Source organism: Phyllostomus discolor, chromosome 14, assembly GCF_004126475.2.
Source record: "Phyllostomus discolor isolate MPI-MPIP mPhyDis1 chromosome 14, mPhyDis1.pri.v3, whole genome shotgun sequence".
Classification (NCBI taxonomy): domain Eukaryota; kingdom Metazoa; phylum Chordata; class Mammalia; order Chiroptera; family Phyllostomidae; genus Phyllostomus; species Phyllostomus discolor.
In genome coordinates, this window is record NC_040916.2 from 44138344 (window position 1) to 44164883 (window position 26540).

At 42.6% G+C, this 26540-nt stretch overlaps 1 protein-coding gene and 1 pseudogene across 3 annotated transcripts in view; one reads left to right on the forward strand and one right to left on the reverse strand.

The window, feature by feature from the left end:
• The window catches only part of OTUD7B (OTU deubiquitinase 7B), a 51388-nt gene extending 25504 nt beyond the window's left edge, over positions 1-25884 (reverse strand). For 2 of the 3 annotated variants that reach the window (XM_036015183.1, XM_036015180.1), the window contains exon 1: positions 21990-23118. In XM_036015183.1, coding sequence (XP_035871076.1) covers positions 21990-22017 — 28 coding nt within the window. In that variant the 5' untranslated portion in view covers positions 22018-23118. Of the gene's footprint in view, positions 1-21989; positions 23119-25583 lie in introns of those variants that run through there. The other variant, XM_036015181.1, reaches the window with a different exon arrangement.
• LOC114489135 lies at positions 526-7505 on the forward strand (annotated as a pseudogene).
• Positions 25885-26540: the final 656 nt, after the last annotated feature.

Consider the following 26540-nt stretch of genomic DNA (forward strand, 5'->3'; position numbering starts at 1 on the left):
AACAACTCGGTCCTGGATCCTGCCATCTCCTGAAACCGCTCCACCTCTAAATCTTCAACTCTCAACATCTTACTTACTCTGGCTACAACCTCATCCCCTTCCAGCCTTTCCTCTCCACTACTGAACCTGCTCTCTCACCTCAAGGCTTCCTCATCTCAGGCCATCCAAGTCCTTGGCCACTTTATTCGTTAATTCGACGAAGAATTTATGGAGTGCCCACTAGGTGCTAGGCATTTATGGTCAGGATTAGGAACACAACAGTGGACGATGAACAATCTCTATCCTCGCAAACTTCCAGTATGGAAAAAGAGAACCAGAAAATTTCACAATTGTAATTTACTAAAGAAATGGTGAGGAGAGAGGTGGTATCTCCTATAGGGAGGCAAGAAAAGCTTTCTCAAGGAAGTGATACTACATCATGAATTTAAAAGTGAATAGAAACTGGAGAAACAAATTGAAAAAGAAAGAATGCCCTGAGCAGAAGAAACGTGCACACGTGTGGCAGGAAGGAACTGAGAGGTAAGAATGGTGCAAGGTGAGGAGGGAGAAAGGGCCCGGCAGGCCCTGTTGAAGGTGGAGACCTGATCCCCGGGCACACGGAACCAGGGAGTGCATAAACAAATGGAACAACAAACCAACAATTCGTTGTCTCATTCCCTCTCTCCTGCCCTCTCTCTCTAAAAATCAACAAATTAAAACATTTTTAAAAGATTTTATCCTAAAAGTATTAAGAAGCCACTGAAGGATTATTAGCAGAGACAGGACGTAATTAGACTTGAATTATTACAGAATCATCAAACTTGCAGTGAGAAAAATAGTATGGAGGGAGGGCAAGAGGATTTAGGAAGAAGTGACTGGAATACTATTACAAAAGAGATGAAGGTGAGCTGGCCCGGGTATAATAGCAGTGAAGATGGAGAAAAATGAATAGATTCCACTGTGTCCTTTCTTGCCTAACTGAATGTGAATCCAATGATTGATCACATATTTTCCTGTAAGAACCTAGTCCTTATCCTACTGTTTCATCTGCCCAATGTAGACAGATCCCACATTCAACTTCTCTGCTACTGAATGGGGCTATTGAGCAGAACAAGATCACATAACCTTGCAGAGAAACACAACTACAGACAGATGGTACCGAGTCTCACTCCCGCCAGTGAGGCACTGCTCTCTGTTGTTTGACTTTGGTGCCTCAACCAAACCTGTAGTACTACCCCCTACCTTCACCGTTGTCCTCCAGCCTCTTACTCGCCACTTCTCTTACTCCTGGCGGATGACCCTGCCTCCAACTTCACAGAAAAAAATTACAAAACAAAGCAAGAGAGTTCCTTCAGGTTTCTTCCCCTGCCCCTACCTGCTGGCTGGCTCCTCTTCCCTGCAGAACTCACCAAAATACTCACTGATGCTATTTTCTCACCTTGTATTCAGTCCTCAACCTACCAAAATAGCCTTCTAGTGAAAGAGAATGAAGATTCCTCAAAAAATTAAAAATAGGACTACCATATGACCCAGCAATTCCACTCTTGAATATTTATCCAAAGAAATCCAAAACACTAATTCGAAAAGATATATGCACCCTATGTTCATTGCAGCAGTATTTACAACAGACAGGAAATGGGAGCAACCTATCTGCCCATCAACAGACGAATGGATAAAGAAGATGGGGTACACATACACAATGGAATACTACTGGGCCACAAAAAAAGAGAATGAAATCTTGCCATGTGCCACAACATGGATGGGTGGGCCTACAGGATCTCAAGCTAAGTGAACTAAGTCAGAGAAAGATAAATACCATATAAATTCACTTATATATGAATCTAAAAACCAAAATACACAAACGAACAAAGCAGAAACAAACTCGTAGATACAGAGAGCAAGTTGATGATGGTCACCAGATAGGCAGGGGGTTAGAGGATGGGTGAAAAATGTGAAAGGAATTAAGTACAAAATGTGAGTCATAAAAACAGTCACAAGGAGTGACTGAAGTACTTCATGCTGAAGTACAGCGTGAATAGTTGATGATATTGTAGTAACTATATGATGATGCCAGATGGTACTACACTTATCGGGGTGACCGATTCATAAGGTATATATGTGTCTCATCACTATGTTGTGCCCCTAAAACTAATATTGTATGTCAACTGTAACAGAAAAATAAATTTTAAAAATTCTTTTAGAGAGAATGGAACTGACCTAGATAAGGTCGTCAGTCTTCCGCACTGCTTATCTGAAGTGATCTCTCTGTACCATTTGATATCTACTGACCACTCTTCCTGCCTCTCTGGCTCTGCATCTTGGCCACGTCTGTGGCTCCTCTTCCTGTGCACTGTCACCAAAGGCAGTGAGTGTACCCACAGTTCTAACCTCAGGCCTTCCATCTTCTCATTTCACATCACCCCCGTGAGAAGCTTCGCACGTGCCCCCGAGCACCCGAACGCTGAGGACTCTAACTGTATTTGGAGCAAAGCCCCAAACTCTCTACAGCTCACGTGGGAATCCCACACGCACTTCACCATCAGCGTATAAAAACAGGAGCTCCCTCTCATCTCTGTCCCCCACCCTTTCACACTACTTCTCTCCGGCGCTGCCTCTTCTAGCAAATGGTGCCATCACCGCTCACCCAAATCACAAGCCTGGGAGGCACCTGACCTGCTCTCTTGTCTTACGTTCGCTCACAAACAGTCTTGTAGCAAGTTTTACTATTTTACCTTCAAAATTTCTCAAATCCATCTGGCACCTTCCACTTGCTACATCTTTTATGTTCTCTCAGGTTTTTATAATCTGACTCCCAAGAAATAGTTTCCATTAGCTATTTCTCCCTCTTCCTCTGTCCAGTTGTTATTCACAGTGGTAGCTTGTGCAGACTAATCCATCTAAAATGCAAATATCCCACTGCTCCAAATTCTTCAATGGCTCCCCACTGACTCAAGTTTAAGATCCCAATTCCTATACATGATAAATAAGGTCCTTCATGATTGGCTGGCTCTACCTAACTCTCCACCTTGTTTACTTCTCATCATTCCCCTTCCTGTACTCTAGCTCCCAAGTACACGATGTGCTTCAAATTTCAGTTCCTTAGCACATGCTGTTCCCTCTGCCTGGAATGGCATCCTGGTCTTGCACATGAATTCTTACCTCTTCTTTAAAACTAATTCAAGTACTACCTCATTTGCAGAACCTTCTCTGGCCTCCCAAGTTAAACTGTCCACCTCCTCATTGGTGCTACACCTTGTACTCTGCCTCCATCATATTATTTACCACACTGCACAGTATTTGTGTTTATTTACAGGTTCGTCTTCCCACTATAGCATGAGCAATGTGAGGGCGGGAATCTTGTCTTTGTTCATCCTGTATCCCTAGCATCCAAGTACCTACCAGGTACTCAGTTTCCGTTCAGATGAACTGAACTGGAATTGTACTAGTACCCCACTACACACACACACACTCACGGTATCTGCTGATAATCGGATAATCAACATTGTAAGCAAGTGAGTCTAAAACAGTGGCTCATCTCACAGACATTTGCTCAAGATTGTTACATGACCTTATTTGCGATCAATTTCTCTTCCTAAACACGGTTTAACTCAGACTAATATTAAAATTAGTCTGCATGCTCCAGTACCCACCTATTAAGTAACAGAGAAAAGTGACCCCAAATTGAATACCGACTGTAAATAACAGAGCTATGTTAACAGAGCCTGAGAAACTACTGACTTCACAACCTCTTATGTCCAACACCCCCCAAGGCGTCCGCATTCTCCCACTATGCCCACTCTCCTGGTTCCACTGATGCCTTAAGCTGTGTCTGAGTCCTCTCCAACTCCTCCCGAACCTCACTGGAAAACCACATCATTCAAGACTGAAGAATTTTCAAAGGTCAGAGACTCCTCCATGTCTATGATGTCAGTCCAGAGGAATCCAGACAGGGAGAAAGACGAGGGACAAAAACTCTTAGAAATTTCACACAATTCTTGATTAGGTGGGAGGGAGAGACAAAAGATTGTCTTGGCAGATTGTTTTTCGTTAATATGGGTTCTTCCAAGTGAAAGAAACAAAATACAATCTTTTTAGAACAAAGAAAATCCGACTAAATTCCATACTTAAAGAGACCTATGTATCACTATAAGTTACAATACAGGGATAATAACATGAGTCTAAATGAAAGAAATGAAAAGAAGCAGTATGTGTTAAAGCTTTAGGCATTATTTTATTTAAACTTCCAAGCAACTCTGAGAGGTTTGTTTGTCCTGTTAGCCCCACATTACAGATGAAGACACGAGGGCTCACCAAGGCTAGGCAATCTACCCAAGGTCACAGAGGTGAAAAGTGGTAGGACGAGGATTTTCACGAACCCAGCCCAACTCCCGAGAACAGACTCGTGCACCACACCACACATAGTCCAGGGAGGTGGCCTGAGAAAGCAGGGCAGTCCACCCATGTGGAAGTCCACTCTCACTGCTTCAGCCCCTCTCAGCTCACACCAAAGAGGAGGGTTGGCTCTGGGTTTAGAAGGACCTAGGTTCAAATCTCCAGTCCACTACCAAAGGCTGAGCAATCATGGATAAGTAACATAGCTGCTTTGTGCTTCCATCTCTTCATGTATAAAATGGGGAAAATATCCACATTTCAGGCTTCTTGTTAGGATTTAAATGACTTAAGATACATAAGGCCCTGTGACAGTGCATGGCACACAGTAAGTCCTCAGAAAGTGTCAGTTGCCTTCTTTCTACCTCACTCTTTCCCACACACGCTGCTTCAGTCCACCGGTACCCAACGCAGCCCCCTCCATCTTTCCCCAAAAGCTCCCTCTGTTCCTCCCAAACAAACCCTCTGGTCCTACCACTGTTTCCAAGGCACAGTCTCAGCACAAACACACAGCACCCAGTCTCCATCATTCCCATTCCAGTGTCTCTCAACAATTTGAGCCTTCATGAAAAATGATGCAAAGGGGGTCTCTTAGTTGTACCTTCTGCCAGAAGGTCCCCAAAAATAACAGCAAGAGAAAAATGTCTGTCCTCTCCTGGATGTACAAACACAGCTAAATAGCTCATTAATTCCCAAATCTCCAGGAACAGCAACTTCAACATATTTACTGAAATCCTAATGTCTTAATCTCCCAGTCCTACTTCCCCACCTTTACCCCTCACTACTCGACTCATTCCAGATTCAAAGATTTTATAATATTCTCTTAATTTCATACATGGTGTCTATTTTTTGGATTGTCCGAAAGAAATGTTCACATCTCCTCCTCCTCACCATGACAACACTGAGACGTTTCCTACCTCCACTGCAGTGTATACTCAGGGCGTGTCTTCCACTCTCTCCCCCTAAATCAAACTTAAGAGAAAAACTCCAACCCAATCATGTAACTTACCACTCCCCAAACAATGTGCTGGGGACTCAAGAGCTGGCCCCACGGCTTCATTACTATCACTGTTACGTGTACGTGTCAGAACAGGATTTAACGACTTTTTCCAGGGTTTCTAGCTTTTGTTTGTTTTTTTAAATCAGGTCTACAGATAGCAAAACAAATCTCTAAACGACAAGTCCCACTAACAGCCAAATGCCAATATAAAGATCATGGAGACGTTCCCAGAGAATTCCTTATGAACTAGCATTTTTTTTTTCAGCGCTACTGATAAAGGATCCTTAGATTATAGTTATTTGGGAAATTTAATAATTTGGAAGGCTTATACAATGGAAGCTGACCTTTGGAAAAATAAGGGCAGAGAGAGTCGCAGAGAAAGTCTGTTATTAGAATATTGGCACAACAACAGTGACTTGAATAAAAACAGCAATCATGTTAATGTTTATTTTTTTAGATCCAGACCAGTATGTCTGTTTGTCATACACAATGAATTCTTTGTTTTTCCATTCAGATAGGGCCAGGAATAGGCCAAAGTTTGGTTCTCAATAAATGCAACCTTTAAAAGAATAGTCTATAAAAACAAAAGTTCTACTGGAGCCCTTCGGGATTCTGATTACTGAACTTTTGACACGAGAGAAAAAATAAGTACTACAAATCAACAGAGGCTAATCCAATAGCGAAATACACTGTTTCTCTAGAATCAACCCTCAAACAGTCAGTAGATATCAACCTTCTCTCCCCTCTTCGATTCCTAATGACAGCACATTTCACCGTCAGGTATAGCACTTCCACTCAAGGGGCGGAAATGGCAGAAAGAAAAGCATCCCAACTCGCTCTTTCTCTTCAAGGAGGCCGTGGAGGCAGAGACATGGGTGTCTGTGAGACTGACAGGCCAGACCACCCCCCTCGAGGTTGAGGCCAGTGATGCCACTGAGAATGTCAAAGCTGAAGTCCAAGGCAGGGAAGGCATCCTGCCTGACCAGCAGCATCAGATTTTTGCGGGCAAACAGCTGGAGGATGGATACACTCTCAAAGACTGCAATATTCAGAAAGAGTCCACCCTGCACTTGGTGCTTCGTCTGCGGGGTGGCATCTCAAGCCCTCCCTCCGCCAGCTTGCCCAGAAGTACAACTGTGACACGATGATTTGTCCTCAGTGTCACGCCTGCCTGCATCCCTGTGCTGTCAAATGCAGCAGGAAGTAAGGCCACACCAACAACCTACGCCCCAAGGACAAGGTTAAATGAGGCCTCTCCACCACCTCCTCAACCTGCAGGGCAGCCTCCTGCCTGAACCCAATGGCCCTGGGACCTCAATAAAGTTTCCCTTTCACTGACTGGGAAATAAGGAAAAAGAAAAAAATCCAACTACTGTACTATTTGTAGTTACTTATCCATAGGAAATAAATTCACTTTGTAAATCTCTTCCAGTAAATTAACTTCCTTTAGCACAAAACTACTAATGTTTTAAAGCCTCAATTTTTTAAAACTTGCCTTTTATAAAATTATATAATTCAATTCAAAAAAAGATACTTATTATCACTATTATTATTTTTATTCTCCATCTGCAAGTTACATCTTTCCTGGCCATATCTAAACCTCACTGGAACTCCTATGGCCAATATGTAAAACATTCACTGGTACTTGCTGGTATCATCAAGTGCCTTGTAATATTAAGTTGGCCTTTCTCATACATCTTATCTCTCCAATCTGACTACCAGTCATTCATTCGAAATGTACCAAACTGCATCCACCATGCACCAGACGCTGCCCCAGGGCCTGAGGATACAAACAAAGAGAAAAGCCACATTTCTACATTCAAGGCACTCCGGTCTGGAGAGAGAAATCTGGAAACACGTTGTTAGTGTCCAGTGGGGGAGAAACAGGTATCAGGAGCAACCAGTGTAGTTGGATGGGTTAGGGAAGTTTCTCAAACTGAGTCCTTAGGATATGTAAAAGCTTACCAGGCTGGAGAAGAAGATACATTCTAGATAGAATGAATTAAGGTCCTTGAGGTCGATACCTTTTTTTCACACTTCAAAGAGTTTTGAACAGGCCTAACAAACTGCTTGGCACATAGTAGATGTTTAACAAATATCTGCAGTTCTATATGATTTACACTAGTCTGTATGTGTAGATAATTGAGAGCTAACCTATACCTAAACAGGTCAGTGAATTATTTCCTGGTTTCAGATGTCATCATTCACCGCATAGAAAAGTATAATCAAGGTCTACATGAACAAATAGATTTGTACAGCTGTCCACCAAGAGAATAGTTTCTGCTGTAAACAGTTTTTCTGCTGTAAATTTTTGTTTTTAAAGCACTTGAGAAAGTGTCTTCATTTAATAAAAATTTTCAAAATTAAGTACTCTGAGATTTTGAATACCCTTTTTTCTGATGGAAAACCTATATACACAGAGAAGCTTACAAAGGTTAAATAATACCAGAAAACAAGGAGCCTGGCCCCAAGTCCTCTAAATCTGAACACAGGGTTCCTATCAGTTCTCCAGGGATGTGAAGCAAAATCAAATCAGTCTAGTCATGCAAACTCCGCAGGCTAAAGAATTCTTTAATATTTTGCTTTTAAAAATACCATCCATGTTCATCCACACTGTCTACCAGCCACCACCATCCTCCCCACACCCTACCAACCCACCCCACCCCAACACACGTATATTTCTACCTCCAGGCTGGCATTAAGAAGCAGAAACTCTAACCCAGTTAGAACTCTGTCCTGAGTATCATTTGGGGCCCTTTCATTTATTTGTATAGGTTTGCCTTTTGTGGTAATAACGTTTCTTTTCAAAGCAACCAAGCCTCCTTCCTATATTTATGCACATAAAAGTAGTTACAAGCATATAGCAGATCTGGCACCTCCTCCATTCTGCCTGGGAATACAAACCATTCACTTCCACTATTTACACAGTTTACACTTCACATTTGGGTTTTATGTGGAGTAAGCCTGGCTATGAGGTCACTCTGCTTTCCTTGTTTAGCACTTCAGAATTATAGATTTTAGAATTAGGGCATAAGAGATCATTTCAACCTCACACCCTCAAGTTACAGATGACAACACAGAACCAGGTGGGTAAGATTCAGTGACCTGCCCGCAGCCACAGAGCTCACCAGCGATACAACTGTGTAGAGGGCACAGTCTGCTGACTCCCGTTCTGGCAATCTGGACTCGGCTCCACACACACCGGTAACTCTCATTCTCTGCATGACCCACTCTGCGGGTCTATCTGTGAAAACTTCCCTTCCTCCTGCTGCCCAGCTAAATCTCTTACTTCTAAGAAAAAGATGACTATTTAGGAAATTTACTCACTTAATCAAACCATATGAAGAAAGGAAAATCATCTATAAAGCAAATCATGAAGGCATGCTAAAAATCAAATCTTTTTGGTTTGCTCATCAGCTGTAAAGATACAAAGTGGATCTGAACATACTGCTCTAGCACTGTAACTTGAAGCGCCGTAGCAAGAGCGTAGTATAAAATTATGTTTGATATAGAGACAGATTTTTTCTTTTCCACTGATAGTTTGAAACGAATATTCTTGTCACATGCTTATTAAGAAAACACAGCAATAACTAAATTTGAACAAGATAAAACATAACATGAAAACTAAGAAAGAAATGAAACACAAACTTTTAACAAATTCTCCTGACCCAAAAGGGTAAAATGCCTGGAAGCGCCAAAGCAGTCACTTTCCGCACATTCACGCTTATTCACGTTTACTGGTAGGGAAGCTACGTTTCTTCTTCCTTTTCAGAAGGGCCACCATCAGCACAGTGGCACCCGGGTCACTGCCATTTTATCCTCCGGAAAACCTTAACTTCCTGACCCAATCATCCAATAAGCCCTCATTAAGGACCTACTGTGCGCCGGGCAGTCTGCTAAGTGAAGGGGACACATCAACCAGTAAGTTATCGTCCCGGCTTTCTGTAAATTCACCCAGTGGGTTGGTGCCAGAGAAAACCCCAAGACAGGTATCACCTCACTTCCTTAATTCAACAAAGACCTACTGAGTGCCAGGAACCAGAGACAGAAGGGAAAAAAAGGAAATTTTAAAAAGTAAAAAGCCCTTTCAAAATTTACTGAACAATCTGCTCTTTTGAATTATTAAAATCGTATGTTCTTCTCCAAGAATGCCCATTACCAGAAGTTGACTGTTGAGGCTTTTGATGATAACACCATCATCAAAAATGATTTTCCCAATGATTTTGATGATAACCCCAAATACTGGGGTCAAAGACACTGTCTCCTTAATCTTACTGCCTAGGGAGGCCAGGCAGACACTGGCCTGGACTGATACTTTCTTTTTGTTATTTACTGCAAGATCCATATTATAGGAATGTGATTGAATTCACCAACAAACTAGGGTAAGTTGTTTCCTATACAGACAGAGACTTCCAGGAGAATGCACTATAAGCCTCTAAGGTTAAACATCTGACAAATCCTGTTACACTTTCTTGTCACCATACAGTGCATCGAAGCAGTACAGGCAGCCCTTCACAGTGACATGGCACCAGGCCCAGTTGTCAGGGTGAAGGTCTCTGCTTGTCCTCCTCCCTTCCACAGAAAGTACAAAAGACATCAATTAGTGCGCAAGTCATTTGGCAAACATCCCATTTTCCTCCAAGTTGCTCTTCTTGAAATTAATCCAGGAAGCCAATCCTTATGAGTTCTATCCCATTAATAGTTTTAATATTATTACTGATAGTGGTGGTGGTAGCTAATGCAAGCTTTGCAATTCACAAATACTTTTAAATACATTACCCCATTCACCAAAAAAAAAAAAAAAAAAAAAAAGGAAAAGGGATAAGAAACATCATAGGCAACTATCTCAAATACCAAAAATTAAACTCAGTTTAACTGGAACCAAAATGCAAACAGTGTCAATCCTACCAAAGGTCCAGTTATTTCTATAAAAAGCAGAGGATTGACTGTAGCAATGCAAAATAAAAAATTTCCCCTTAAATGTGGCTTTAAGTGCTAAATGATTCAATTTGTAACTGTTAAGACCAAAGTCTCAGCAAGAATCTGGTGCTATAAAACTTTGTTACCCCAACCCCTTTCCCAAATGCTTTATCCACAGTTTAAGGCTCAATAAATATTCTTTTGAAGAAGGAATACTTAACAATGAGGAAGCTGCCCAAGAATGACAAACTGACAACACTTAGCATTCAAGTAGCTTTTTAAGATTTAACTAACATTGTGCACCAATAAAAGTACCAAGCACCAGTTTAGACACAGCCACATAAATCCTCTCCTTAGCCTCATGAGCCATGCCCAGATACTCCGAAATTGCCAAAAGTAAACTGACTGGATCCCCAACACTAAATAGTTCCAACATTTGCAACCCTGATCCCACCTAATTAATCCCGAGAACTCAGTTCCTGCTAGAACTCAGCTCCTTACATCTCACGAAATGAAGCTTTTTTTCAATGCTTTCTACTAGGTAATAAATAAGGCTCACACACTCACAAAATCCTTGTGTCTATTTTTAAGCTCCTTACTCCGGAATAAACACCATTCACCCCAGATAGCACATTGTGATAATGGCATTAATCTAAAACAAGTACTCTCCTGGATGACACTAGTTAAAGAATAAGCCTAGAATGCTAACAAAACTGAGTTTCAGCTGGACAGAAGACATTGGATTTAAACAGTCTTCCTAACCTCGAGGCCATTTCCCAATCCTCTGACTACAGAAAGCTTTCTCTATTTGAGTGAATTGCAGAAGGCAAATTTGACCCAAGGTTCATCAGAGAGAAGTGGCGGGGGGGAGGGGAGGGGGCATATTCCTACTGGCATGACCACATTACAATGTTAACAATACATTACTCACAATTGTACTACAAGAAAGAACTTGCAAGTGGGCAAGGAACATTCAGGAAGCCAAGGAAAAAAACAAAACTCTCCCAGTCCTCAAAGCACAAACACATTCAAGTGCCAAAGCAGGTCACACTGTCCGGTGTGTGCCCAGGTATGAGTGGGTGAAGAGGGGTGGGAACGGGAGGGAAGAGAGGAACAGCATGACAAGGCAGGTGTGTTCCTCAGCACCAAGGCAGATTTCTTCCTCGGTTTCATCAAGAAGCTTTTTAACAAAGAAATACTGGGGGTCCCACCTATTTTCATCACTCGATGTATTTATATAGTCACAGAGAACCTGTGATACTCAGAAATGGCAGCATAACGTGATACTGATTGCAGACTTCCCCTTGGTAACCCATCAGATCTCTAGCTGTCTAAGCGGTAGCTCTGTCACCTCTTGCTGTGTGCACCTGGGCAGGCTGTTCGACTTCTCCGTGCCTTAGCAGGAACCTCATCTCATATTCACTGTGGTATCCTCAGCGCCTTGAACAGTCCTTAACTAGTTTGATGAATTAATAAGTATTTCATTAACACAATAATAAATATTTTGGATGAATTAACCTATAAAAGGGTTTACAAATACCTACCTTATAGAATTATTGTGTTACATGAGATAATATATAAAGCATTTAGTATAACTCAGGGCAGGGTTTCACTGTTAAATAGTAAAGTTTTCTCCCCTGAAATCCCCAGCCAGGTCAGAAGTGTGGCAGATAAGTCACAGCAAGGACTAAGATGGGACAAGAATCAGAGAAGCCAAGCATTGGATGACCTGCACTACTAGGGACCTAGTCAGAAAACCCAGGAATATTTAATTTTGGCAGATGAAATTAAATAACAGTGCCAGACCCTTAAAGTACCTCCATAATAAAATTAGTTGACCCAGAAAACGCTATTTTGAGTTCAGATATCTGTTACCAGACAGACTAAAAGCCTGGATGAAAAGGGAAAGGAGGGGAGGGGAGGGGCTGCCTCTTAAACATACCCATCTACATATTAAAAAAAACAAATATGAAGGACTTTTTAGAAGGCTATTCAATTCTCCAAAAACTTCCCATTAGCAAAAATACCATATTGATCCACAGTATTTACTGGCCTTTTTATGTAGTAAGATCTGTGTAAGTAAGTCGGTCTTAACTGCTGACAGGGTGAATAAACGGGCAAGATTTGGGTCCCAAATGCTTCTCCTCCCTTCGCTCCAAATAGACTGATGGGGCCTTTGAGGCTACTCCACCGACAGCTTGTAACTACAGCAACCCATCCACACAGAAGGGGAAGGACTATCCGAACTTCTAAATCGCAGTTCAGAGAAGACGCTCCAAAACTTGAAGGATCTTTTTCCTTGACTATGAAGAACGGAATCTCAGGAGAAGATAGCTCTAAGAAACCTGAGTCACGGTTGCATTATGAGCCTGACAGAAGTTTCACATATTTAGTGTCTAAATATGAGGAAAACCTATGCAGAACTGAAACAGTTTGTGGTTAAACCTCATCATAATGTGGTCTTCAACTTCCCATTTCACTTCCCAGGCATCTGCTGTCTTTTTAACCACGAAACCCACCTTCAGAGCAGTTTGACATAGTAGAAAGAACACAGAACAAGTCAGAGGAATGGGCTTACACCAAGTTCCACTACTTAAACCAGTTGTTTAAACTCTCTGTATTCAGCATGAACTGGAAATGTGGGGCTAAACTCAGTGCTTATCAAAGGTTTCAGAAACCAACTGAACTCAGCCCCCCTATTGCTATAACCCAGATTAAAAACATACATACTGTTCTTATCTATCCCTTTCCCACAAAAAGTTACCAAATTCTATTTGTTTTTCTTCAGATCACTCAAATCCTCCTGTTTCTCCATCACCCTCACCCAGGGAGAAACTCTTTCCCCAGGGCCACTGCAGTGGCTCCTAACCCGTCTCTCTTCCTCCACTGTATACTACATGGCTGAGTTGATTTTCCTAAAGTACAATTTACACATAAAATTCCCTGCTTGTGGGTTTTGCACTGCAAGGATAAATCAAGCTTCTCTGCCTGAGAGTTCAGGGCCCCTCCAACTTGACTGTTCACTCGTCTCATTGCTCTCCTAGTGAACTACGCAAGCAGCCGTCCACTCAGTCTGCCCCCAGACTGCGGTGGGCTCAGCTCGCTGCTCTCCTGCCTCGAATGCTTCCCCTCTATGCTTGCTCAGTCTTCTCTCTTCTCTGAGGCCTAGGCTGCCCTTAAAGTAAAACTGTCTCCCACCTACTCCCTCTAAACTTCCGCATAATTCAATATAACTGTACTCCTCATTTAACACTTAGTACCCAAGACTTTGTATTCCTATTTCTTTTCCCTTTTAATCCTCACCAGAAGTCATGTTTATTGATTTTTAGAGAGAGAGAGAAGGGGGAGAGAGAAAAACACTGAAGCAAGAGAAACATCAATTGGTTGCCTCCAGTACATGCCCAGACTAGGTATCAAACCCCAACCCAGGTATGTCCCCTGACCGGGAGTCGAACCTGCAAACTTTTGGTAGATAGGACAATGCTCTAAACCACCACCACCTGGCCAGGGCTCCTATTTTTTTATGCAAATATTCAAGTCTTCATAACTAATTATTAAGTTCTTTATAACTTTAATTCTTTTTATATCTGAGGCCTAACTTTTCAGAAGGCAGATATCCAATAAAATGTTGATTATAATTACTACCTTGGAAAATCATTAAAATTTTCTGGGCCGCTGCCCTGGATGGTATGGCTCAGCTGGCTGGAGCATCACCCTGTAAACTGAAAGGTTGCAGGTTCAATTCCTGGTCAGGGTACATACCCAGGCTGAGGGCTTGGTCCCCAGTCCCAGGTGAGAGGCAACTGATCAATGTTTCTCACATTGATGTTTGTTTGTTTCTCTCTCTCTCCCCGCCACCTCTCCTCTCTCTGAAATCAGTAAGCATGTCCTCAGGTGAGGATAATAAAGAAAGAAAGAAAGAAAGATCATGGGCCTCATTTTCCTCACCTAGAAAATTATGACAATATGTAAATTTCCATTATGACAATATGTAAGTTTCCTTTCAGTTCTAAAAATGCTGTATGGTAGTGTATATACTACTAACAGCTTGTATTTATTTCTCACATCTCTTGTTTTCTATATTCATATTTATGTATATGTAACTATGTTCCATTTAACCCAGAATATAAATTCCCAAGGTGCCAATTCTCTTATTCTGTTCATTTACTGGTAACACCGCCTTAGTATCTCCTTACAACATCTCGTCTATACTCCAGTGCACCGCAGGTACTCAGTAGAAAGGAATTCATGGTCTCGACTAGGCAGCAAACATCAAGGGAAGTTTACATAAGTGATTTTTTAAAATCTTAAATTTCTATAATTAACCTGTATATTACCAAATATTACCAAGATAATGTGAGAGAGAAGTCATTTAATGTTGTTAAAATGAGAGGTTGCCTTGTGCCAAACAGCAAGGAATTTATTTTAGGTGTTCAAAACCACCAGGATGCAGCGTATCTTAAGTCTAAATCTCAAATTTTATTTTCAGAATTCTGAGAGGTATGGAAGTCTCCGTCTCTGGTCAGTAAACAACAGAAACCCAAGCATCCTTCACGGCAGGTAACCTTAACCTTGTCCTTAGTACTGACAGAAAATTTCAGAAAATGAATAGTCTTAACACTCAGAAAGGTGAGCTCCCAGCTCAAAGACCAAAGCAAATGCTCACAATGGAACTCAGAAGAGCAGATAAGTTTTTAAAACAGATGAGAATCTGCTGTCTAAAATACTTGTGTTAGCAGCATTGTGTTTTCCTACTGTCTTGTCTCGATTCCTCATACAGGATTATCTTCCCATAAATAACAAAACTTACTGATACAAAAACCTCGAAGGAATTTTCCTCTTTCTTTTCATGTCAGTTATCAATGATTCAAAAGGCACCAGTAAGACCAACTCATTTTAAACAACCCTGACTTTTCAAAGAACTATTTTAGAACACAAAGCTATACTTTCATAGCTGAATTCTATCTATTACATTTTCCAAGTAGTATGCGGCCTTAACACAACTTTGATAGAGTCAAGGTACAAAGTTCATAAAGAACTCTAAACCAGGTTTTAAAGAATGAGAGGAAACAGAACCTCTTTAAATGTTCATACCTATCCCTCTTTCCTTTCCTGTTCTTTGATCCTGTTCTATGGTATTTGCTAACTCCTGCTACTGACTCAGTCTCTTTGCTCCTTCCCCTGACTGCTGCATCCCCCGCCCCTTGGGGAACTACAAGGTAAGAGGCTGGTGCCAGGAGCTGGGGCTCTGGCCCTCTTTCCTGTTGTCTTCTCCAAATAAAATCAAGGGCCACCGGCAGTTATCTCTTGTGCATCTTTTGCCACCGTATCTCCCTTAGAAGACTAGACAGGAGGCACAGGGGCAGCAGCAAGGGGTGTGGGAGAGTCATTTACTCAAAGCAACTGTAAGCTTATTAAAGCCAATTCGATGAATTCTATGTTGCTATTGATGGCCAGCTTGCATCTCAGGCTTATTTCCCAGAGCCTATCCTGGCCAACGACCCTCACATATCACCCCAAAACCTTCCCAAAGATACTGAAATGTTTTTATCAAAACTTTGAGCTATACATAACTATAAAAGAAAGTCAGTTGCAAATTAAAGTTCAGAAATGCACTTTAGAATTACAAATGGGCTTGGGATGATCCATTTAAAAAGGTTCATGATGTTCTTCAGAACCCCAAGAGGAAATCAAGGCCTGATGTATTGACAAAATTGCCATAGTTTGACTGCTTTTACCTACAAAGTTGCAATTTCATACAGTTCAACTTAATATTTAATTTGTTCTTGGGTGAAGTGAAGAGCTGCTGTAAAGCCAAAATGATGTTATTTTGGGACTATACACTCCAGAATTAATAGCATGAAAATAGTTGACTGAGTTACAACCTAGTCTTGCTAATTAAAAAAGTATAATATATATACATTAAAAATATGTATATAGTGTGTATATATATACACATATGTGTATAACAGGCGTTCTCCTTTGGGGGCCGAAGGACTCCTGGTTCTCGGCAGTGTTCATTCAGTGAACAGCCAGCCTGCTTTTTCTCAGCACCAATATCCCATCTCCAGTGAAAGTGTCAGGACCTTGATGACAACAGCAGAATTCGATAGCTGGCAAACGAGTCTGGCCATGGAAGCACACTGCCTGACGGCCCCCAGGAGCGATTCCCAGGAGTTCCCGCACTGGGATGAGGTCAGCAATCGATTCCACCCCATCTCTCAGGGAACGTTTGCTCTCACCTCCTCCGGGAAGTTAGTCTTGACTGCTCTCACCATTTACATGCAGTTTTATAAAATGTTCAGGCTGAAAATTTCTTTTTAAGCTTTCTTTTTCATGGGGGGGCAGGGGCCACTATAAAGCTCATAATTAAACTAACAGTTCATGATAGCAAAGAATTTAGTCTTTATTTTTTTAGTCATTAATTAGCCATTTCATTGCTAATGGGTACTACATACCTACTATGTACAAGCTATTGTGGCAAGGTCCAAGAGAGGTACAAGGATAAAAGAAAACGTCTATCTGCTTTCCAAGGCTTACAGAAGAGCCATGCAAAGGGCGTAAGTAAATGAAAATACAACCACATACGCAACTATCAGCAGACAAGTACCAATAAAATGACAAGAGAATTCAGAAGTGGAGAAGATCACAACCTGTTAGAGAAAAAAAGAAAAACTGAGGCAAGTTTTCACAGAAGAGAGAATGTGAGCTGGGACTCTGCTGGGTAGGGATTTTTAGCAGGGCACGTGGGGAGGGCCATGAAGTAAATGGGCTTAAAGATTTCTGAAAAACAATGGAGAGAGAAAAAGATGCAAAAGGACACATACGTATGATTCTCTTTAAGTAAGATTGCAAAACAAAGCTATCTGTGTATAATGTTAAAAAAAAAAACAGAAAAGAAAGGAGGGTATGTAACATGAAATGGAATGATACGTACCAAATCAGGCCAGTAGCCATTTCCCAAGAAAGAGGAGGGGGGAAAGGATGTGGAATAAGGCTTTAACTATATTTAAAGTAAGCAAGACATTTAAAATAACTATGGCAAAATGTTACTGTCCATTAAATTTGGGTTGTTGGCTCAAAATTGTGTTAGGGATTCTTCCCTGAGCTTTTCTAAATAGTGTTTAAAATATCTCATTATCCAAAATTTTTAAATTAAGAAAGGGCCAGGTGACTGAAAAAGAGGAGTTGCTAACAAAAATCCTGGTCAGGAGCAGGCCGGTCCCCTTCAACTTCTTTAAGGGAGCACTTGCTTAGGTCAGAGTGCGCGAGAGGCGCCTAGAGCCGCGTGGGGTGGGGCTGACAAGTGTGGACCAGGAGGAAGTTGTCACTGCCATCCTAAGTCAGGTATCTGAGGACGGGGTGCGGACCCGCTTCCCACATAACATAAATGCTGGTGTAACCGAGGCATCTCCTAAAAATGAGGCCAAGGAAACTTCCAGTTGCATAGGAATTCAGACAAAGACTCACTGTGAGCTGCTATTCTGTGCCTATCTCTCCTCCCCTCCCCCAAACACTCACAAACAAAAACAAAATGTACCCTTGCCCACTTGAGAAAGAATTAAGAATTTGGCAGCTCTGCTAAAGTGGACAGTTTCCAAATCAAGGCCCTTCCCTGAAGATGTTGACAGTGCCCAGAGGAACGAGTGAAGAAAGCACAACTCAGTTAGTTTGAGAAAAACTCATCAACGGAAGGTACCCATCCTTCCATACCCACTTGCATCCCAACTTTCCCCAGGGGAATCTAAGGACCTCAGAAGTGTCCTCTGTCCTGTTCTTAGGCTCTTCTCTAGCAAAAATGGCGAAAACACAAACACAAACTTGTTTAGCACTTTAAACCCAACAACCTCCCTCACAAAAATCCAATGAAATTAAAAATACAGGAAAGATTGAAAATCAAATATAATATATCCTGGTTTTTAAGTAAATGTATTTTTTTTGTCACTGTCCAATTTATATCTTGTACCAAAGTTTCATTGGCACAACCTAACACTAAATTTAAAAGAAAACCATTTAGGGAACTTAGCAGGAGAAATATAAATACGTCTGCACACTCAATAAAACAAGTACCTGGTAAGAACCTTGACATTCCCCTAACCCTGACATCCTCCTTACACTACTGCATGACCGCCCCCCCCCCCACCCCCACTGCCTGAGGTCAGAAGTCCCTACTTCCCAGATACCCTCAGGGCAGCTCTTCCTCAGTCCCTGTTCACTCCGGACTGGTAAAAAGGTCAATGGAATGGAATGCCCGAAATCCCTCTGTCTCCTGGCACAAAGCTGCGCAGAGTGTAACAAACACTAGAATGGGACTTGTGAGGGGGAGAGGTGACCTAACATTTATTAGTCACCCACCACATCACAGGCAGTGAAGACTGAATTCCAGACCAAGCTATTACTAAACTACGACTGTGATCCTGAGTGAATTTCAGGCATTCCATTCGAAAAGGAATAAGGGGGACTAAGAAAGCAGAACAGGCCTCTAGTTCTCTGATTCCATGATTCTGTAAACAGAAACACAAACGTGTCACTGTTAAGCATAATAAAGTTATTTTGAAAGCCTTCATTTTGTTCCTCTCCAATCCACCCTAGACGCCACTAACAAAATAATCTTTCCCGTACCTGAAATTTACTTTGTCACCCAATGCGGTTCATCATTTACTTAAGCACAACATAAAGCTGTCGGTGATCAGCCGTCCTTACCTCCCCAGCCTCATCTCTGCCCTCCAACCCTGCCCTCCAGCCGTAAGAATTATTTAAAAGTTACCTGAAGAAGTCTGGCTGTTTGGTTCCTTAAAGCTTTTTTGTTCATGCTGTTGTCTCAGCCTGTAATGCACTTCTCCCTGCAGTCTGTAGGGTATATCCCTAACTCATCTTGCAAGGCTCGGCTCAAATGTCATCTCCTCTGGGAGGCACCTTTCAACTTCTGCACGCCCAAAGCAGGAGTGACCTTTAGGCCCCCACGTCCCCCCTACACACTTTCAGTGCAGCAGCTTTAAGCCTTCATTCCATCTGATATTTATATATCTGTCTGCTTCCACTAGACCCATAGGCTCCCTGTAGGTAGAGAGTTTGTCTGACTCACCTGCTTCCTCAGTGCCCAAGACAGTGCTTACAAGAAGACACTCATTGAAGGGGCAGTTGATGGAACAGGGAGAAACAGAAAACAGGAAAGGAGAAGGAAGGCCTGAGGAGAGAACAGTTGGTGTCTATCAGTATCACCGGCCGTGGCCTTCTGTCCTTTCCCTAAACTCCAGTCTTCAGAAAGCTTATTCATTCTTGGCCACAGCCACCACGCCTATTGCTGAAGCACTGCAAAGCCACACCTGCCACGTAGCAACCCCACCTCCACGTCAGCTTCTGGCATATCTCTAAGGCGTGGACAGCTTTCACTTGGACATGTCATTGCCACCTTAAATCCAACACATCTCCAACTGAACTCGCCCAATTCCCCTACAAAATGACGAAACCTTCCTAACTTCTTTATTTGAGTCAGTGTTTCAGAAACCCAGGCTTCAAATATCATAGTCACACTTGATCGATCCCTCTCATCTTCCAGGTCCCGTTCTCATGATTTCAACTTTCCTCACGATCTCTTTTGCACTCTTTCCTCTCCTTATTCCACTCCCCACACAACCCTTGTGCATCGCCTCATACACCCTGGATGCCAACTTTACTTCCCTCCACGTCACCCTTGCTCCCCACTATCATCATAGTAATATGGTGAGACAGAAAGTCTCAGTGGGCCACAGCTTTCTATCATTTTATGTCTAAACTTATAAGCACAGCTTTTAAGACCCCTTCTAAACATAGCCCCAAACCAGTCTACCCACCTGTTTCATTAGGATCCGCTGCTACTCAACCACATCACTGCCCCAAGAACATCCCAAGTTCATTCCTATTTCAGGCTTTTGCTTGATCCCTCTCAGCTCCACGATGAAATAATTTTTTTTAGTATTATTGTCTTCATCCCTTGTACCTGATACAACTTAATTTATTTTTTAAGATCTGGAATCAGTTATAATTCCTCTGTGACATCGTTCATAACTACCTGAGTACTTGTCTCCCAAAATACCTATAAAATGAGGTTGGTACTATGCAATCAATATTACACTTCCACATTTAAAAATGTTATTTGTGTGGCATAATAAAGGCTCAACAGGTATTCCTTCCTTCCTATTCTCCATACTTGCAACTGGCCTGTAAACTCTTCAAGGGCACAAAATTACCATTTTACCCAATCCTCCACAGCACCTAGCATAGAATTAAACTCAGAGCAAGTCACTAAAAATAACAGTTTAGTAATTTCTCCTACCCAAAACTATTTCTTCGAGGAAATAGTTGAAAAGAACTTTGAACTACACTGTATCAATTAAGATTCCTGAACTTCCACCCCTGATTTCCAGCTCAGAGATACTCAACCTCCTGACTCAGGAGGCAAATACTAGTCCTGTGCTCATGACATCACAAGCACATAGCTTGGTGATGACGATGACAGGGTTGGGGGGGCGGGGCGGGATAGGCAGGATAGAGAAAAGCCAGTCCACGGACAGGACAGCTATGTGATTTTTTGTTTGTTTATTCTTAAATGGGGCTATTTCTCCTCATTCCTTTTTTTAATGATTTTACTTATTTTTTTAGAGAGAAGGGAAGGGAGGGAAAAAGAAAGGGAGAGTAACATCAGTGTGAGAGAGAAACATCTATTGACTGCCTCCCTACCATGCCCCCAACCAAACCTGAAACCCAGGCACGTGCCCTGATGGAATCGACCCCTTGCCCCGTGAAACGACACCCACCAACCAAGCCACACCAGTCAGGGCTGGCCTGCCTTTCTTTCTTTCTTTCTTTCTTTCCTTTTTAATTAGCCATATTTTCTTCAAAAGAAAAAATCTGACAGATTTTCAGTGGAGCTGACATCTGGAAGAGGTTCTACAAGGCCCAAATCTTTTCAAAAAGCCACCTTAATCTTCAATTAAAAAAAAAAACCTTCAACAATGCAACAGATCACAATAATATTCCTCCAAATACTGTGAATGGAGACTCATTCTGTCTGCAACAGATGTATCACCTGCCAATCGCGCTTGCGCAAAAGGCAGACAGCCTGAGAGGCCACACTGGACCCACACAGACTTTGAAAACAAATTGTTCTTCATTAACATGCATGGTCTAGTCTTTATTGTCCACAAACAGATTAATCATTTTATGGATTTCTGAAGCAAAATTTTTAATCCAAGATCGACTGTTCTTAGTCATCAGTACACACTCTTCACCATCAGGTAATATAGGCTTAGAAAAGCAAATTCATTTCAACATCAGTATGATCCCCAAAACACGAAAACAAAGCTGACTTTAAAAATAATGTACTTCACCCTGCCCAGTGTGGCTCAGCTGGTCAGAGCGTCATCCTATAAACCAGAAGGTCACACACGCGAGTCTGACTCCTGGTCAGGGCACATGCCTGGGCTGCAGGTTTGGTCCCCAGCTGGGGCGTGTGCAAGAGGCAACTGACTGCTGTTTCTCATATCGATGTTTCTCTCCCCCCCTCTCAAATCAGTAAGCATGCCCTTGGGTGAGGATTAAAAAATAATGATAATGCATTCAAGCCAAGAAACTTCTTTATTAAGTTCTGAATCATCTATACTAGTTCTCCCTACAATAGCAGAGAAAGTTAGATGGACTTAAAACATGATACAGCCCACACCATAAGCTCTTGAGGCGAATCCAAACATAGTCTTGAGACTTCCCCACACGTCAGTACAATGTGAGACAGGCACAAGCAGAGCTCAGCATAGTGAGTGAGGTGTGTGAATACAAAAACTTACACAGGAATCTTGTCTTCTGGCTGATCCCTTTAAGCCAGGATGGTCCAGAAAAGAAGAAGAGTCACAATGTACCGGTGCCTGCCTGACTCCTTGTCCCTGAGTTCCTGGACCAGAAGGCTCAATACTTCTCATTAAATCCATCCTTTGTTCAAGGACCTACAATGATTCTATTGACCCTTCTTCCCTCAACACACAACAGAGTCAGGCTACTGAGTCCCCTCCACCCTCTTGCTTGCTCTACCCATGACCTGACCAGCCCACATTCTTCCAATCACTCTCACTCATTCCCCCGACAAACACAACTCAGTCATTCATGCCAGCAGTGCACACTGCGCATTCTAACCTTTCTGCCTGGAAGATCTTTTCTTTTATTCCTAACATTTCCTTGAATGCTTGCACACACTTTATAGACAAGGATGAAGAAGTAAACTGCCCAAGGTCTCATAGTATAAACCCTAACCAAAACCTGAATGAAGTTCCATCTAACTCCATTAATAGTCCATGCCTCTTTATGACTCTAATACATTGCCTCCCAAATTCACTTCAAATTTTACAATTCACAAATATTCCCTAATTCATCTCATTGTTACTTGGAGTTTACTGAACTTTACATACTACACTTGTAGCACATTAAATTCGGTTTTGTTTCTATGTTGTTTCCTATATGGTAAAGCTGATAATAGTCTGCCTTCCCATTTACTATATGCCACCTTCCCCAACCCTACCCCGTCCCAAGGGCAAAAACACCTGTCTTTATACCCTTGGATATTCCCAAAGCCTGGCACTGGGGCTTGGAGTCTGTTTTAACCACAGGAGTATTTAACCATTATTCAGCAAGGACTTCTTACTTTAAAAAAAAAAAAAAGCAGCAACTCCTTTCTTCTATCATATTAAAAACTCATCTGAGTTCAGACATTCATGATAAAACTGCCCTACATCTATAGTACATTCCAGTTACACAGATTCTAACTGTCTAAATTCATCAGGGGCTGTTGAGAAGATTCCAATCAGCCAGAGTAACAATATCTGAAAACTTATTTTTAATAGAGTTGTTCCATCATAACTGGCTAGGTGACACATACTGAATTCTCACACAAAGCCTTCAGTGAAGTGGGAATGGTGGCGGGCTTTTTGGTTTGCTCTATATTTAATCCTAGGTACCGGTATATTCAACCCCTTCAATCCTCACCCCCCTCCCCATGGAATAATATATGTAGTTCAAGTAGGGGAAGTTGTTCAGTACAGCTATAAATAGAATTTACCAGGTGTCACTGATATTGACACTAACCAACTCACAATCTGAAAGAATGACTGACTGTCAGCAGACTCTAAGCAGAAGGGTGTGTGTGGTTTTTAAAAATTAGATTTTACCCTCCAAATTAAATTTTTTCAGTAGGTGTCCCAAAAGAAAAAGATTAAGGAAATAAAGGTTCAGGAAAATTCCCAAGTCACAGGTGATACAACTCTACCAAATCCAACTAACAATTAATATCCATTACTGGTCAGCCTGCCTAATACAAGTCAGCAGACAGCCCTTCCTCCGGCAAAGGCTTACTGTCCGCCCCCCACGCCCCAGCAAGGGAGCCTTTGGCATTAAAGAAAGTGGTAAATCAAATCAGGCAACACCACCAAAAAACAGTAATATTTTGAGATCTTCCTTTCATCTTTCCTTCCTGCTTGAACACGAAATGTCCAAAGTGGATATCTGTTCAATTCTAAATTATTCATGTTAATGGATAATTATCAGCAAAAAGGTGCTGATGACCCAAAATGGGAAAAAAAGTTTTTTTTTTTAAATAACCTATTTCAGTTTTTGGAATATCTTTTCAGCCCATTTACTGTCTCAATTATTCCTAGCATGAGCTAATATTTGTATTCATTTGCAATCCCTAACTACATAGTAACTGGCCACTTACTCAGGGAGGTGCTCTGAGGCACCCGGGGTTGCTAGTGGAAATTATAACAAAATTGTAACAGACTGGTATTCAGACTCCAGACGAGCAACATCAACTTCATTTATTTTACAATTTGATTCAGGCTTCAAAATATAGACAAGAGCAGCAGGATGGTTACTAAAGTTTAAAAGAACTGCTCAAAAAACAATGAGGACAAAGAGTATAATTGTTTGCCTATAATGTATTCATTTGTAAATTATGCAGAGCAAATGTTTAATTACAAGTCTGATTCTCCCTAGCCACCTGGCTTACTTCCCCGAAGTCTTCCCCACCTCATGGAGAATGCAATCTCGCTTACTAGGAAGGACATGTTAAAGTTATATAATATAGAAAACTGTTTTTAAAGGATTTAGGATTGACTGCAGTTTTGGACTAGCCTTACCACCACTTCTTCGGTCCACTCTGTCCTCTCCTACTTTAGAAATAGGTTCTGAAAGACAAAGGGATCCAGCCTCCTCAAAGATCTCCCAAATATACAGTATGAGAAATTACCAGCTTCTAATTTTCTAAAAAGCATTTAAAATACGTACTTATAAACACATAATAAATAAGAGTCAAAGTCCCACTAATTCTTGCTTTTGCATTCATGAAAACTCCTTAAGAATCTGGAGACAATCTCTTACATAAAATTTCACCAGCTTCTTTCAACTTAACATGTATGTCTTGTACCCAAAGAAGCCACCTACGTTCGACTGTCGACCTAGACAGAGAGGAAGGGGGAGGAGGGAAGGAGAGTGAGAGAGAGAAAGTGGAAAAGACAGAAAGAGGGAGGGAGGGAGAGACGCACAGCGCTCGCCGGTCCTTGTGAGCCGACAAGCTAAAAATACGCCGGCCCAGTAAACAAATCCCATTCCATCCCGACCGGAGCCACACCGTTAACCTAGTAATTATGAGAAGAGGAGTGAGATCACGCAGCCCCCGGCTTACTCATCATCAGCTTCTAAAGTTTCCATCGGCTCATGGCAACTTTGCTTTTCTCTTAAGTTCACAAGCCCGCCCTAGAAACTCCTTCTCTCCCGCACACACTCTCACACACTTTTTCCGCTCCCTTCCTCCATTACTGGGCACACCTCAGTTTGGCTATCGCTAGGCAGAACAAGCTTGTTGTCTTTTCATTTGGTTTTTATACTGAAGCTTTACAATGAACTTTATCCTACTGTGGGGTAGTAGCCTGAACTCCTGAACACCTTAAAACTCCACCATCCCTCCCCGAAAGTCTAACTGACAAGGTGATGGGGCGGGGGGCACTGTCCAAACTGCCCAGCACACTTCGGAGGCCAGGAACGGGGGAAGTGGGGTAGGCAACGCGGGACGCAGGTGAAAGAGAAGTAACAGGGGAAAGGTTGGGACGAAGCGAGGAACAGTCAGGGCAAGGAGGGGGTGCCGAGAAACGAAGGCTCCGGGTGAAATATAATCAGAAAATAGGAGGAGGACAGTGGAGATCAGAGGGTCAGAGTTTGGGAGACTGGAGGGGCGGGAGCAGACGGGGGAGGGTGACAGGACGGGGGGCTCCTTTACCCTCGCGGCTCCTGGGGCAAGGCCCTAGGCCGGGGCGGAGCGCGGGGCCCGGCCGCCTCTCCTCATTCCTCTGCTGTGACCCCGGGGTCCGGCCGGCCCCTCCCCCGACGACGGCGGAGGCGGTGGCGGAGCCTGCGACCGCGGCTGTTGCTCCGCACAGGATCAGGAGCCGGAGCCAGACGGGACTGATCCGGACTGGCCTCCCCCAGTGGCTTTTTGCCTACTCCACACCCGGTCGCAGGTCTGACTCCGGTGGCTGGTTCAGGATCGGTGGTTTTCGGCCGTCCGGCCGGAAACAAGCGCACGTTTCCGGCCGGAGCCGGTTGGTGGTGACACCCAAGCCGCCCCCGGGCCTCCTCCCGCCCCGCCCCTCCCCGTAGCAGCCCCGCCCTTAGCGCCGCTCCCCCTAGCTGCGGCGGCTTTGGCGCTTGCCCCGCGCATGACCTGCTGTTTTCCTGGCCCGGGTCCCTAAAGCCCCTGGCGTGGAGAGTTCTTGAACCAGAGCTGGAGGGGGTCAGGGTGAACTTCTGAGACTTTGTGGTAGAATCAGTTGGCTAGAGCACTTTGGGAAGAAACCGAAAGAAGCGGGGTGGTAGTTCTAGAAAGGTGAGAGGCATGAAATACTCTGGAATGAGAAGACTGAAATTCTAGAGTCTAGAATAAGAAGACTCAATCATTCTAGACTGACCAGAGGAAAACTAACAATGCTTCGTACAGAACAGTCTTCAGCCAGTTATGCGCTCTTTTCTTCACTCATGAAGTAAACATACCTTTCCCTGTTAACACCCAGTACTTATTAATTTGCATAACGATGATGCCTTATTGACACAGCTGCCTTAGACTGTTAGCACAATCGAAGTTACAAAGAACTGTTTTTGGTAATGTCTGGTAACAGCATTACAACATAATTCAATTCAACCAATATTGAGTCCCTCATTTGTGCAAGGCATTCTGCTC